This window comes from Conger conger, chromosome 9 (genome assembly GCF_963514075.1).
Source record: "Conger conger chromosome 9, fConCon1.1, whole genome shotgun sequence".
Lineage (NCBI taxonomy): Eukaryota > Metazoa > Chordata > Actinopteri > Anguilliformes > Congridae > Conger > Conger conger.
Window position 1 is genome coordinate 28,873,876 of NC_083768.1, and position 12,767 is coordinate 28,886,642.

At 40.7% G+C, this 12,767-nt stretch overlaps 3 protein-coding genes across 5 annotated transcripts in view; 1 reads left to right on the forward strand and 2 right to left on the reverse strand.

Moving 5' to 3' along the window:
* The first annotated feature begins 96 nt into the window (after window positions 1-96).
* jmjd4 (jumonji domain containing 4) lies at window positions 97-4,674 on the forward strand. Its single transcript, XM_061254068.1, has 6 exons — window positions 97-1,128; window positions 1,722-1,887; window positions 1,986-2,111; window positions 2,346-2,613; window positions 2,905-3,051; window positions 3,420-4,674. Exons 1-6 carry the CDS (start codon window positions 873-875, stop codon window positions 3,729-3,731), a joined length of 1,275 nt encoding a protein of 424 aa, XP_061110052.1. The 5' UTR covers window positions 97-872; the 3' UTR covers window positions 3,732-4,674.
* Window positions 4,407-12,763, reverse strand: iba57 (iron-sulfur cluster assembly factor IBA57). 2 transcript variants are annotated; one of them, XM_061254073.1, is made up of 3 exons: window positions 12,061-12,763; window positions 7,764-8,116; window positions 4,407-6,073 (listed from the first exon to the last, which is right to left on the reverse strand). In XM_061254073.1, exons 1-3 carry the CDS (start codon window positions 12,243-12,245, stop codon window positions 5,682-5,684), a joined length of 930 nt encoding a protein of 309 aa, XP_061110057.1. In that variant the 5' UTR covers window positions 12,246-12,763; the 3' UTR covers window positions 4,407-5,681. The 2 variants fall into 2 exon arrangements, with proteins under 2 accessions (XP_061110057.1, XP_061110056.1); XM_061254072.1 differs by lacking the exon at window positions 12,061-12,763 and adding an exon at window positions 8,728-9,202.
* The window catches only part of gjc2 (gap junction protein gamma 2), a 28,389-nt gene continuing 27,022 nt past the window's right edge, over window positions 11,401-12,767 (reverse strand). For both annotated transcript variants that reach the window (XM_061254070.1, XM_061254071.1), the window contains one exon: window positions 11,401-12,126. The gene's annotated coding sequence lies outside the window, so the exon portion shown is untranslated. The remainder of the gene's footprint in view (window positions 12,127-12,767) is intronic.

Consider the following 12,767-nt stretch of genomic DNA (forward strand, 5'->3'; position numbering starts at 1 on the left):
TTTGGTGTCATGTATCAAAAATACACGGGTAACGTTAAGGAATAGACTTATCAAAATAACTTGATTGTTAGTTAAATCTTGTGCGACGACAAAGAGTTCCCCCATTCCGAGTTTTGAACCTGGTACTGTTCACAGCATCGGGTAGTCACTAAAATCTTTCATTTTTTTATTTTAACGTTACATTGGCTATTTAAAGCTATGTGTAACCGTCAGGCAGTACCGTTACCGTTATTAATATGAAATTAGGGTAATTCAAGGACAATTATGGGGAGTTTCTGGACTGTCCCCCTAGCTAGCTAACTAAGATGCTTTGATTCCAGCAGAATGATTCTTGGCATTAGCTATGTAGCTCGTTACCAAGCTTAAGAAAGTAACGTTATTGGCTAGCTACCATGTATTCTATGATGAAGTTTTATTTGTACGTTTTCCGAACATTTAAGTTAGTAGGTTGGCTGTATATTTATCTTTCCTAATATAAATATATTGTGGTATGTAGCAGTTTGCTACTCTGCTTTAACTTAACTGTTAACTTACTTCACTCACGACGGTAGCTGGTTAGTCGGAATCTGCCACTTAGCTCGTCTGACGGACGAGCTCTTAGGTGCTAACGCTATCTAATAATGCTAACGTAATGACTTGTATAATACAAAAATGTTGACGATGAAATGTTAGATTGTAGCTGTGTCTATAGCTGGCAACATGGCTGTAGACATAGCTAGCTAGATTGCAAATGTTTCCTAGCTACGGACTTAAGAATCAAAATATCCTAACTAAGTGTTAGTTATATTCGGTGGAATTTATTTATTAGGTAATTTGTCTTCGTAATTTTGTCGATTCTGGTTTTAGCTGACGTTATTCTACCTAGCCACACTATGGATAGAGAGACTTTTCATACGTGTTGCAGCCTGGTTAAAATCCCCAGACAGTCGTACGAGCAGTTCCGATCTTCTCACTTCGTGGACTACATTGAGAAGAAGGATTTCAGCTATTCTCGATTCTTCAAGAACTACTTGCTTCCAAACCACCCATGTGTTTTTTCGAAGAGGTTTACTGAAGACTGGAATTGTCGGAAGCACTGGGTAACAGAAACTGGGAAACCGAATTTTCAAAGACTCCTGCAAGATTTTGGTAAATTAAAACTAGATGGCTAGTTATATAACCCCCGACCTCATGGAAACGACCGCAATATAAGGCTATGTGTGTGGAAAATTGCGTGGTCATTGTATTAGTTATTATTTCTCTAAGGAAATAAGTGCAATTTCCAAACGGCTTTATATTGTGTTGGTGTATTGTGTACGTCGCAGATCTAGTATTCTCATTTCATGTATGGTTTTAAAAGCACCTCGACAGCATGGCTTTGTAACACCTCTGCTGTGGATAAACATTTAATTTTCAGATTGGTATGTGGTCATATCTTGCTATGCAACCTGAGATAATCAATACAGTCACATTTTCTGTATCGTGTATTATTTTGCTATGGCAACGGTGTGCTTGTAAGTACGTTACTACATAAGTGTTGATGCTGCTAAAACTATTGGAGTGCTATAGGAAAAAGAGTCGTGCTAGTCTGTAACGCCTTAGACATACAACAAGTTTTGCATCTTATGCGTGTACGTACCTGACATGAAACTTAAATTCCACCCTCATGCTACTTTTATGTACAATATATGCTGCCATCGGCATAGGTGATCATATGTTTTTTTTTATTGTGCATTTTCCAGAAGAGTCTCCAGTACCTGTCGCAAATTGTAATGCAAGAGAATACAATGCAAATCCCAAGCAAATATTGCCTTTTAAAGAATTTATAAGCTACTGGAGGGAGTACATGCAGAATGGACACTCATCGCCAAAAGGATGTCTATATCTGAAGGATTGGCACATGCAAAGGTATGCCTATGTAATGGTGATCAAATAGACATATCTCCATATCTTGTTCATAGATTGATGATTTTTTTTATTTTGGATGACTTGTCTGTCTCTGATAGGGAGTTTCCTGAACACAATGTCTACAGCACACCTGTGTTCTTCTCGTCTGATTGGCTAAATGAATACTGGGACACTATTGAAGTGGATGACTATCGCTTTGTCTACATGGGACCAAAAGGTTCATGGTATGACATCTGCATATAATTTTATTTAGAATGTTTTGCTCTGTTTGTGTCCACTTTATTGGCATCAGGAATACTCATCTGTATTCATTCACTCTTTGTCAGTTGTTCATCCATTAGACATTTCATTGTGTAATAGTTACACAAACCTTACAGCGAAAGAGTTAGTTTAGTTCACCTTGACTATGAATTACATTGTTAAATAAATATGGATAACCCCCTCCCCCCTGTTGCCAGGACTCCCTTCCATGCAGATGTCTTCCGCTCGTACAGCTGGTCAGCGAACGTCTGTGGCAGGAAGAAGTGGCTTCTGTATCCCCCTGGCCAAGAGGAGTATCTGCGCGATTGTCATGGCAACTTGATTTATGATGTCACCGCACCCGCCCTTCAAGACAAGGGACAGTACCCGCACTACGAGAAGGCCTGCCAGCCTCTGGAGATCATCCAAGAGGCTGGAGAGATCATCTTTGTTCCAAGTGGATGGCACCACCAGGTCTACAACCTGGTGAGTGTCATTTAAGGCAATTTGCATGTGCTTTCTGAAGGCCATACTGTAAGAAAATATCAAGGGCTTTTTCTCTGCTCTGGTAGCATGTTGCAACTGTTGTGTTGGGTTTGGTGTAACACATATAACAAATTGTAGTAGCCATGGTCGAGTAAACATTGACTGTGGAACAGGGAAGTGCCTCAAGGACATATTTACCTTACAAATCCATGTTCAGTGGACTCCAGGAAACAGCACGATGCAAGTGTCCCTTTCAGATTATTCGATAACTTGGTAGTTCTTTGGTTTCAGGAAGACACCATCTCCATTAACCACAACTGGCTGAATGGCTGCAACCTGGACATTATGTGGCAGTTCCTGCAGGGGGAGCTCTCTGCGGTACAAAGGGAGATCAGTGAATGGAGGGACTCCATGGACACCTGGCACCAGCACTGCCAGGTACAGCTCAGGCCCATCACAGGCACAAGCCTGTGTGTATACTCATATGGAGACAATTTTGAGCATGTTATTTTGCACTCTGGAAGACATGATGTTGAAGCTTAGCTTGCATTTCAGTGATCACACCGCACACAATGGTAAATGCATTCTCAATATTCAATGTTCCAACCAAATCAACAAATACGGCCTAGGTTGTAGTGTGCACAGTATAAATCTCCAGGTGTCCAGTAAGGATTGGATATTGCCGCAGATGTAGAACAACATTCACTTTCAGAAATAAGTCATTCTGGGAGAATTGTCCAGGTATAGTTTGCCAGACAACTGAACATGTGTGCTTCATAATAAGCATGAAACCCATTTCTCTCCAGGTAATCATGAAGTCGTGCACAGGGATCGACTACGGGGAATTCTCCTCGTTCCTGAAGATCATCGCCAGCACCCGGCTCTCCTTCCTGAACGGCTGCTCGGGCACCTCCACCCCCGGGTGCCCGCGCCACCTGCCCGACACCCTGGCAACGCTGGGGCCCCACCACGCGGCCTTCGACCTGCAGCGCGTGGCACACATCCTGGAGTGCATGCTTAGCAATGAGGACTTCCTGCGGCTGGACCCCACCTCCCTGAGCTCGCAGCCCGAGAGCCTGCTCCAGCAGATCCGCGACGCCATGCGCACCGCACTCTGACAGGGTCCCCCGTCACAGGAGCGCGCTACGACAAGCATCCAGAACCGGCTTGAACCGGGTCACAAGAACTTTTGTGCCTCCGGCCACAAGGAGCTTTGCTCGGTCAATCGCTACAGCTACTAATGATCACGATTTTGATGTGTTCACACTGTACATTAACAACAAATAATACAACAAATGTTTCATGATTTTAATGTACAAATGATCCAGCAGTATTAATGTTATGTCGTGTGTCGGACCGTGTGTTGACATGGCAACACAATTTCAAAAGGAACTTCACCCCTTGATAGTGTAGTATTTGGTGTAGCCTCTTAGCTTGTACCGTAGCCACTGTAATGAAAGAATCATCGTTCTGTGGGTCAGCAGCTTTTGAGTTCCGCAACTTTGTGCATGCGCTTATTTTTAATTTATGCTCATATTTTGACTTTGCATTGCACTTTCAGCTGAGCTATTTGGAATCAAAGATTCCAGTTTACAGCAAGTGTGGATGAATCCATGCTCGCAAAGTGTTGGCGTCTTGTAATTGTCTCATTATCTAATTTATAAAATAATTGATATTTTGCTTAACAGGAAAGAGTACATGCCATATGCGCTACAGATTTGACAAAACATCTAGCAATTTTTGTTCCTAGTGCAGCCATATGTGAACTAAAACATGAGTCAAACCATTTGAAGTTATGTATAAATATCTTTAGTTTATTGATATTAAACAATCATCTTGCATGTACTGCATAGTGACAGATTATTTCATAGCAAATATAGGTTATTTTCCTGATTACTATGGTACTGTCCTGAGACAGCGGGTGGCCATAAGCTGGGGAATGAACAGATTGGTACTACGCTGTCACTTATCTAGGGCAACAAAAGAGCTTTTCTGAAACTGTTTTTCACTTGCATTTCTTTATGAGCATGACTCTGAAATAAACGGTTTGGATTTACTGTCGCTTTGGATTAGAAGCGTCTGCCAAATGACTAAACTGTAATGTAAATGTACTGTAGCTAGAATGCTCAAAAAGGCCAAGATGTTTCATCCTATGACCTCAGTGACTTGCATCCAATGGAACAGAAATTACTCATCCACCACTAATGTTGGGCATCCGTTTGGCGCCAGAATGCTCACTACAGCAGAAGTCCTGATGTACGCCCCATTTCTTAAAGGAAAACACCAACAGTAGAAACAAAGTCTCGTTGTTACTATTTTTCTTCTCGCACGTGTATTCAAAAACACACGATAGCATTTGCCATTCTTTGAATAAATGAAGGGTACTGACTCTTAAAGGCTTCAAGTCTTTATGATAAACACGTTATGCTAACATGGAAATTGAGCCAGTGAATACACAAAAATGAAATCGAACATCTCGTCTAAGTCTGGGCAAGTCAGAAATTTCCCAAAGTGTTGGTGTTTTCCTTTAAAGCAATCATTTAGTTTTGATAGCAAATCGGCTGCTTTATCAATAGCACATTATTAGTTAGCACAATTAATTCAGTGTTGCCATATTGTTTTACACAGACAGTAGTTAACGCATGTTCAGACATTTGCTAGAAGTTATGGACTGTTGTCCAAGGAAGCTGATATCTGCTCAAACAGTCTTTACATTTGTCACAGTAACATGTAAGTGCTTTAACAGGGCAGGTTCCTAAAATGTAATGCAGAATTTAATGTAATGTAAAGCACCACACATGCGTTTCCATTAAGAAAGCTTAATTCAAATGGATAATTTTCATAGTTCACATAACAATGGACCATTACGATACTGAAATGTCCAGCAATCACAAATGAATTAACTCACTCAAACAATAAGCTGACAAGCTGGATATTTTTTCATTATACAAAAACAAGTTTTTTTTAAATAAGCTAGTGAATAAACACCCAAGACCAATTCAGAAAAGTCTTGCATCCTAAAAGATCAAAGAAAGGTGGTATCATGACAGGCGGGTCGGCGCCATTGCTCATTTGGCTTTGGGGTCTTTAGGCCACCAGTCCGGCGCCCAGGCTTTCACAGTGAGGGTGGTGTCCGGGGAGGGCTTCAGCAGTAGTGTCTCTCTGGCCTGCGCTAGCCGCACCAAACTCAGGCCCACCTCTCCCACGTCCGCCCGGTGCTTCCCCGCCGGCTTGCCCGACTCCGTGCACAGGTCCGCCCCCTCTGCAGAGACCTGGGCCGGGGGCGAGAGGCGCACAGGCATGAGCCGCTTCCGCACCACGCCCGTGTGGTGGGTCCTGGCCGTCAGCTCCTGGCCGATGTAGCAGCCCTTGGAGAAGCTGATCCCCTGCATGTAGACCAGGTTGGACTCCAGGGGCAGGGCCACGCCCGGAGGCAGATCCTTCACCCCCTCGGGCAGTCCTGGGTAGCCAGGGTAAAAAAGACAAGCTCAATGACTTTCAGCGAGTTCTCCGTTAATGTTAAATCACCCTGTGCACCCTGTGATAGCATAGCAATGTGAAAAAAAGGCTGGACTTATAGGCAGCAGGTTTTATTGCAAGATGAGAAGATACTGTCCTGCAAAGCACTTTAAAATGCTTTAAAAAATACTGCTTCAGTTAATACCCAGCCTATATAAATATAAATACATAACATATGTATAAATCTGTCAGTTAAGCAAGCTAAGCAAATACTTCCATGTAAAGTTAATCAAAGGCTTTAAAATGAGTAATATCAGAAAGGTAAGGTCAAAATGAAAATAACCCGAATGTGCACATGGTTTACAGTCAATGTAAGAACACAGCTGTTCATATTCTTAAAGGCAGTATGCTGGTCATGTGACTAAACCTAATACAGTTTAGACACAGAGCCTTGACTTCCTCATCAGTGCCATGACCATTTATCAGTCCAAATGTGAAGACACAACACTGAGTGACTTTTGCCCTTAGAAGCAAGTTATTTTTAGACAAAGAAAAACACTGCATTAATTTCCATTAGCTCTGTCTTTCTGTACACTGATCTGGATTTTAAACATTTTAGCCAAATGAGACAAACCATGCCTTTCTTAATGTGGGCTTCTAAAGCTATTTCTGTTTGATGTAAAAAAAAAAAAGACAGCTTCCATTTCCCACTCTAAATTTTCATGAGCGACAGTCAGTCAAAACATTCACTTGGGCGGCTGTGTGCCGGATACCCCTTCCAATCTAGACTGACATGAAACAAACTCCCTGAAGTGCACTTACAGAACTTTAAGGGACATGTTCCAGGAAACAATGTCTCAACAACTGGAAGAAGCTTCACAGCCTTAGATATAATTTCCACAGATGTTTGTCTGATACTTGCAATTCCAATAATTCCCATAGAGTGGCAGCAGAGGGACATTTATGCAGGGCTCTACTTTAATGCTTTTTGCAAACACATGGGCTCCAATTTATTTTTAAAAATGAATAAAAATCACTTGACACAAATGTGAGACATACCCTTTAATGGCATAGTTCAGGGTTTCCCGCAGATGAATAGCAGAAGGGGAAGTGCCTCAGAGGGTAAACGGCAGAGGCAGGAAGTAACAAGCCGTGGTATTCAAATAGTACAGCATATATCTGACCCGGTGAAAACACAACCATGTCAATTTTGTTAAATAGCACACGTTGAATGGTTCAATGTAAGATTATGGAGATCGAAGTATGAGGTTTTATAGATTTTTTTCGATGCAAGTAAATTCAGCAAAGGCGCAGTGCCTCTACTATTAACACCTGGGGGACACCACGCATACAAATCAATGATTTTTTTTAGCTTCTTCATTCAGCCCACAGCTTCTCTGAATTGACTGGAGAAAGGTAAAGTCCAAGTCATACAAATTGCTCGCTCTCTCTCTCTGTTGGCATGGATAGCAGTGATGCCGTTTCTTCTGTAGCCTTCCAGCAGCAATTTAGCAGAGCTCATGTGTAATGTGGGGTCTTGATATGTGTATGCTTTTGTTTGATGGATTAAACCATTTACCAGGATCCTACTGATCTCAGATCAGCAGCTTCATTTTCAGGGTTAACCTTGTACATCCCTAATCTGAGACCAGTGGAGACTGCAGCCAGACAGCCGTGCTGTAATTTCATACCTATGTTGTAGCGATGCCTGTGGTAATGTTCCGTCTCCCCCTGCTGGATGTCTCCCATCAGCTCAAGAGGGTTGAGCAGTTTGTCCGTCACCAGCCTCCAGCCCATGGTTTTGGTTCTCGGGTCCAGCTCCCAGACCAGCGCTTTCTCTGGAGCTGTGAGCTCAGGCCGCTCGTCCCCCCCGCCCCCCTCTCTGTCCCGGGGAACCACGGCCCACAGAGAAAGGTCCGCACAAGGGCTGATGGTCACCTTTCTGCGAATCTTGTACATCTTCATGTGCCTCTGAAGGGCGTCCTGCACTGAGCTGTCACACTCCAGTAAAAGTCTGGTCTCTCCCTCCTGCTCTGCTTTCAAACTGTGCAAAATAAGAAAGACCAGGACAAGGACAACCAGTTACACTGTTCACTGTGCTTTGTGACACAACCAAAATACCTTTCTTGTAATGGAAACAAAAGTGTAATTAAGCAAGATAAATTAACTATGAATTCTCTAAAATTACAAAGTAACAGAAATGACTGCTTTCGCTTCCACAATATTATCAGAGTGCATAATCCCCTTTTTAATTAATGGCCTGTAACTGAAGAGGTAACTAAGGTTGTTAGATGATGAAAGATGCATTGTTAGTGTGGGACTAAGTTTGATGAGTGGGTGATCCCTTAAAGTGTGATTGTACAACCGTTTTTAGTGTGCAATACAACTGCAGTACAGTGCAGTAGTTCAATGCAGAATAACAGCAATACAACTGGAGTGCAATGCAGTATAACTGCCGTTCAACTGTGTCCAAAATACCACACTTTTTCACCATAGGGTTTATCTCTGTGTAGCCATGTTGTGACAAGATAAGCAACACTCTTGCAATTCAAACTCTACAACAGATAACGTTGGCGCTGCACTCTGCAACTTGGCAAACCACCATAGCAGTTAGTGGTGAAATAATTAAACAACATTGTTTAATTGTAACGTTACCTATACATGATTATGTCAAAAATGGTCCTTCCTTGGATGTTTAACATGTGGGTATACATTGCAGTCTGCATGCCTTTAGTCAACAGGTCCATATCGTTGGTTACAAGACCTTGCAGAAAGGACCCCGTGTCCTGGCCTTGGACTTTAATTAGAGTCCTGTGCGGCAGGCTGTAGCACACGAATTTCTTCGGTCCTGCTTCAGAGTGCGCGTGTCTGCAATTCCTTCTATCCAGCTTCCCATTACAATACCCGACTCTTCTCAAAACTGCATGTGCTGTGTTCAAGCCCAACCTGAAAACATTTCGAAAAACCACTACTCCAACAATGCTGTGAACTAAACAGACATTAGACATTCTCTCTCTTAAATTCAAAATATTGCGGAATGTAAAATCAAACTATATTTTCTTCAAGGAGACGTTTTCGATATCAATAACTAACTGTATACGCCATTTTGCATCCCATCATGCCGCACAGGTTACAAAACAGTCAAGGAAAAAGACACATGCGACCGACCTTACGATTGACTACATGGGTTATTTTCTGCTGCTGCCACCTCCTGGCTTGGACAAATAATGAAATTTATTTTAAAAAAATACAGGCACAAACAAACACCAGGGACTCGACAGAACAGTTATTGTTAGGATAATGGCAGTGTATGCGGGCGTCTGTTTGCTCATACTTTTTTGTATAACAGCTAGTAGCAATGTCACACATGCCTAACTATTTTACTCTTACAACCATATGTACGTTAATTTTTTCTTATGGGTACAAAACATTTATATGAAAATTATTAGGCCTAATGTCTAGTTTTCCTTCATTAAATTCATGATAAGAAAGGATTTATGAAAAGAAAGGATCTGTTCACATTTTAAAAATGATTTGCTTTGTACCATCGGTTCAATTGCTTTCCTGGTCTTTCAGTATTTGGGATGTATAAAGGCAAATATATTATGCATATGGTGATGCAGTTCACATTGTAACATGACATTAATCTATTTTATTCGACCTTAGTCTGGCACCAAAAAGCAAATCCTTTATGTTTTTTGATGCAGTCAAACCAGCCCTGCCAGATGTAACTTACAGGTGTATGTGTGTGGGGGGGGGGGGTGTATGTATTGGTGGTGGTAGAGCAGGGTATAGGGTGGCCATCTAGGTCTATCTAAGGTCGTCAGGTCTATCTAAGATCAGAGAGTGCTGTTTTTCCACACCATGTCCATCCACTGGCACACCTTTGAGCCAGACGCTCATTTGTCCTCCTTTGTGATCATCCATATTTTTTTACTGCATCTATATTCCCATAAAACTTGCGGACACATTAACTTATTAGTTGAAAGTGGTGTCAAATAAAACTCTGCTATTTCATTGGTTAAATACATGAGAACAATGGGAGACCTTTATGCCTTAGCAGCAGCCTGTCGCACACTGACACTCTGACAGATCCAGTCGATCCAGCAAAGCAGGGAAAAAAAAAAAGTTTTGCATAGCAAGCTGTTTTGACATCGAGAGCAGGCTGATGTTAGTGTTAGCGCTGATCAATTTAGTTTCCTGTCTTTTGCAGCTTTCAGCAAATATTTCACTTAAAACATAGCCTTTTGAGATTAATAGACATTCAGCTACAGTAGAGTCTTATGTGTCATTGGTTTGGGAGTAATTTTCAGTTTTAATTCTGCCTCCACTGAATCCTCGTTTTTGGGGTAAAAGACGTAGCCATCCTTGGATGTGGGCTTCTGAGGACAACAAGCTTGAGAAGCCCCTAAGGTGCTGTCTCACTGGACTGTGCCCTCATGTTCCAAATCTGCCCCTGTGTGTCAGACTGCTGCCAAGCAACAATAACAACAAGCCTGCTAACTTACTCACTTGGCCTTCTGGTTCAGTTTGCTCAATTTCTGTAGCAAGCAATCGCTTCAAAACCGCCCCCTGGGTCACAGTTATCAGCAATATGAACTGATGGCTGAAATTCTGATCCTTAAAGCAAACAAACAAAAAACCCAACAGCATCTGTGGTCATGGAAGGTCAGTTCAATTTCAACTAACGCAAGCTGCCTGAAGTGGCCCACGACAGAATCCACACAAATTTAAGTTTTGCTTTCTCAGTCTTACTCATATAGCAGTACCCAACATGTGAACACAATTGCTTTGATTTACAATTGTTTTGTAAGAATGTCTACTTTGGGGGACACCTTTTTACATAAATACTGATTCATACAAACATTTGATATTGATTTCATAGACTTATTTCTTTTTGCAGAAAATTGTTTCTGAACGTATTTGGGCATTAACATCAAGGCACAAAGGTCGACATAATTACAAATTGCCCATACAAACTGATTATCAAGGTGACTTATCAGGGTGAGACTTTCTGTTAATTTCTAAGTTGCTAAATGACCTAACAAATTACAAATAACAAGAAAATTACAGGAGAACTGTAATTATTTTGGAAGGTTGGATGACTTTTTCAAATATTGATAGAAGGTAATGAATTGATCACAGTTGAAAGTGAACATGGAGCTATTGCAAAAAAAAATAGAAATCTTATTTTTTGTAATTAATAATAAAAAGAAAACTTCATAGATTCATCACCATCCCCATTCATTTTGACATGGATTTGTTGCAATGTTTTTATGCAAGGTGCAAATAATAGACAATGAATTAACAGGCAATATTTCTTCTGAATCCTTTTAGAAGTTTATTTAAAAAGTAGCCTCTACCGGGACATTGGAGGACATACAGATCTTCAAGACAACAAAGATACAGAGTTCAGCAAAATGTCTTTACATGCAGGTATCAAAAATAAAGCAAAGTACATATTTACAAAATTATTGCTCATTTTTCACTCAGACTAGTGTCGATGATGAGTAAATAACTAATTCAAAGTAAATCAAATTTCCTATTTTATATTCAAATGTAAAATGTTATTTTGATCAACCACTTTGCACCCCCTTAAAAACACTCACAAACACTATTATTCTGTTAAGTCAAGTCAAGTATTTCCAGTAACAAGTTCTACAATTCACTGTGATCACTAGTAGGTGATATTCTAATGTTAATGTTGGCACTCTTTATAAAAATGAATATAATATCACAGACCATAATCTATATGTTATGGTAAAATGTATATAAATACTATGTTGTTTTATTTCAATACATTTACTTCAAGAGTGGCACAAAGACAGCCCTTACTGAGCCCAACAAAACCAAGCATCTGGAGCTTGCCAGACATCTTTGGAATTATTAATGGAAGGGAGTGCTGTGGTCAGATGAGACCAAAATGTAACGTTTTGGCCATACACACCATTGACATGTTTGGCAGCAAAAGAGGAATGCACCTCATACCTACTGTCAAATATGGAGGTGGGTCTTTGATGTTTGGGAGATGTTTTGCTGCCAGTGGTCCAAGAGCTGTAATTAAGATCAAAGGCACAATGTACCAGGACATTTTGACAGAGAATCTTGTTGTCTCTGCTAGAAAGCTGAGAATTGGCTATAGGTAGATTGTCCAGCCTGACAATAGGCCTCATACAAGAACCACTCGTATGAACATAATTGTTCTTAAATTGCTAGTACGAGTGATTTAAGATAACTTTTGTGTTAAATTGACCGACGGGGTGTTTCTCTGTCCTTTGTTATTTGTGTGCTCCCCTCAGTCATCAAAGTAGTCATCAGGCTCTCACCCACATCAAATTCCCATACACTCCCATCATTTTTATTTATTTACTTATTTATTTTTGGTGGGGGTACCTTTTTTATTCAAAAAATGGTTCCTTGGTTGATTCCGATTAATCATGAATACCAAATTTATTTATGTACATTATGAAACTGTGTGATCTAATACTGCACTCTAAATCTGACTCAAATATTCAAAGGTGTGCAGGTACAAAACAATGGTTTGTAAACATTAAATAGTAATTTAATAGTGAGACAGATGTAAATGCAATCTTAAGCAATAACATGATTTATTTGAACAAAAAATATCTGCTCTATTCTTAGTGGCTAAGGCACATGGTTCTTTCAAAAGTGTGTTGAGGCTATAACGTAAACTT

Bases quoted from the DNA above. Each gene is read 5' to 3' on its own strand.
- jmjd4 (XM_061254068.1), top strand. From the start codon at position 873: ATGGATAGAGAGACTTTTCATACGTGTTGCAGCCTGGTTAAAATCCCC. The intron at 2,614-2,904 runs GTGAGTGTCATT...CTTTGGTTTCAG, and splicing joins ACCACCAGGTCTACAACCTG to GAAGACACCATCTCCATTAA. The intron at 3,052-3,419 runs GTACAGCTCAGG...ATTTCTCTCCAG, and splicing joins CCTGGCACCAGCACTGCCAG to GTAATCATGAAGTCGTGCAC.
- iba57 (XM_061254072.1), bottom strand. From the start codon at position 9,080: ATGTCTAATGTCTGTTTAGTTCACAGCATTGTTGGAGTAGTGGTTTTT. The intron at 8,117-8,727 runs GTAACGTTACAA...TATTTTGCACAG, and splicing joins TTTGACATAATCATGTATAG to TTTGAAAGCAGAGCAGGAGG. The intron at 6,074-7,763 runs GTATGAAATTAC...CTGGCTACCCAG, and splicing joins CAGGCATCGCTACAACATAG to GACTGCCCGAGGGGGTGAAG.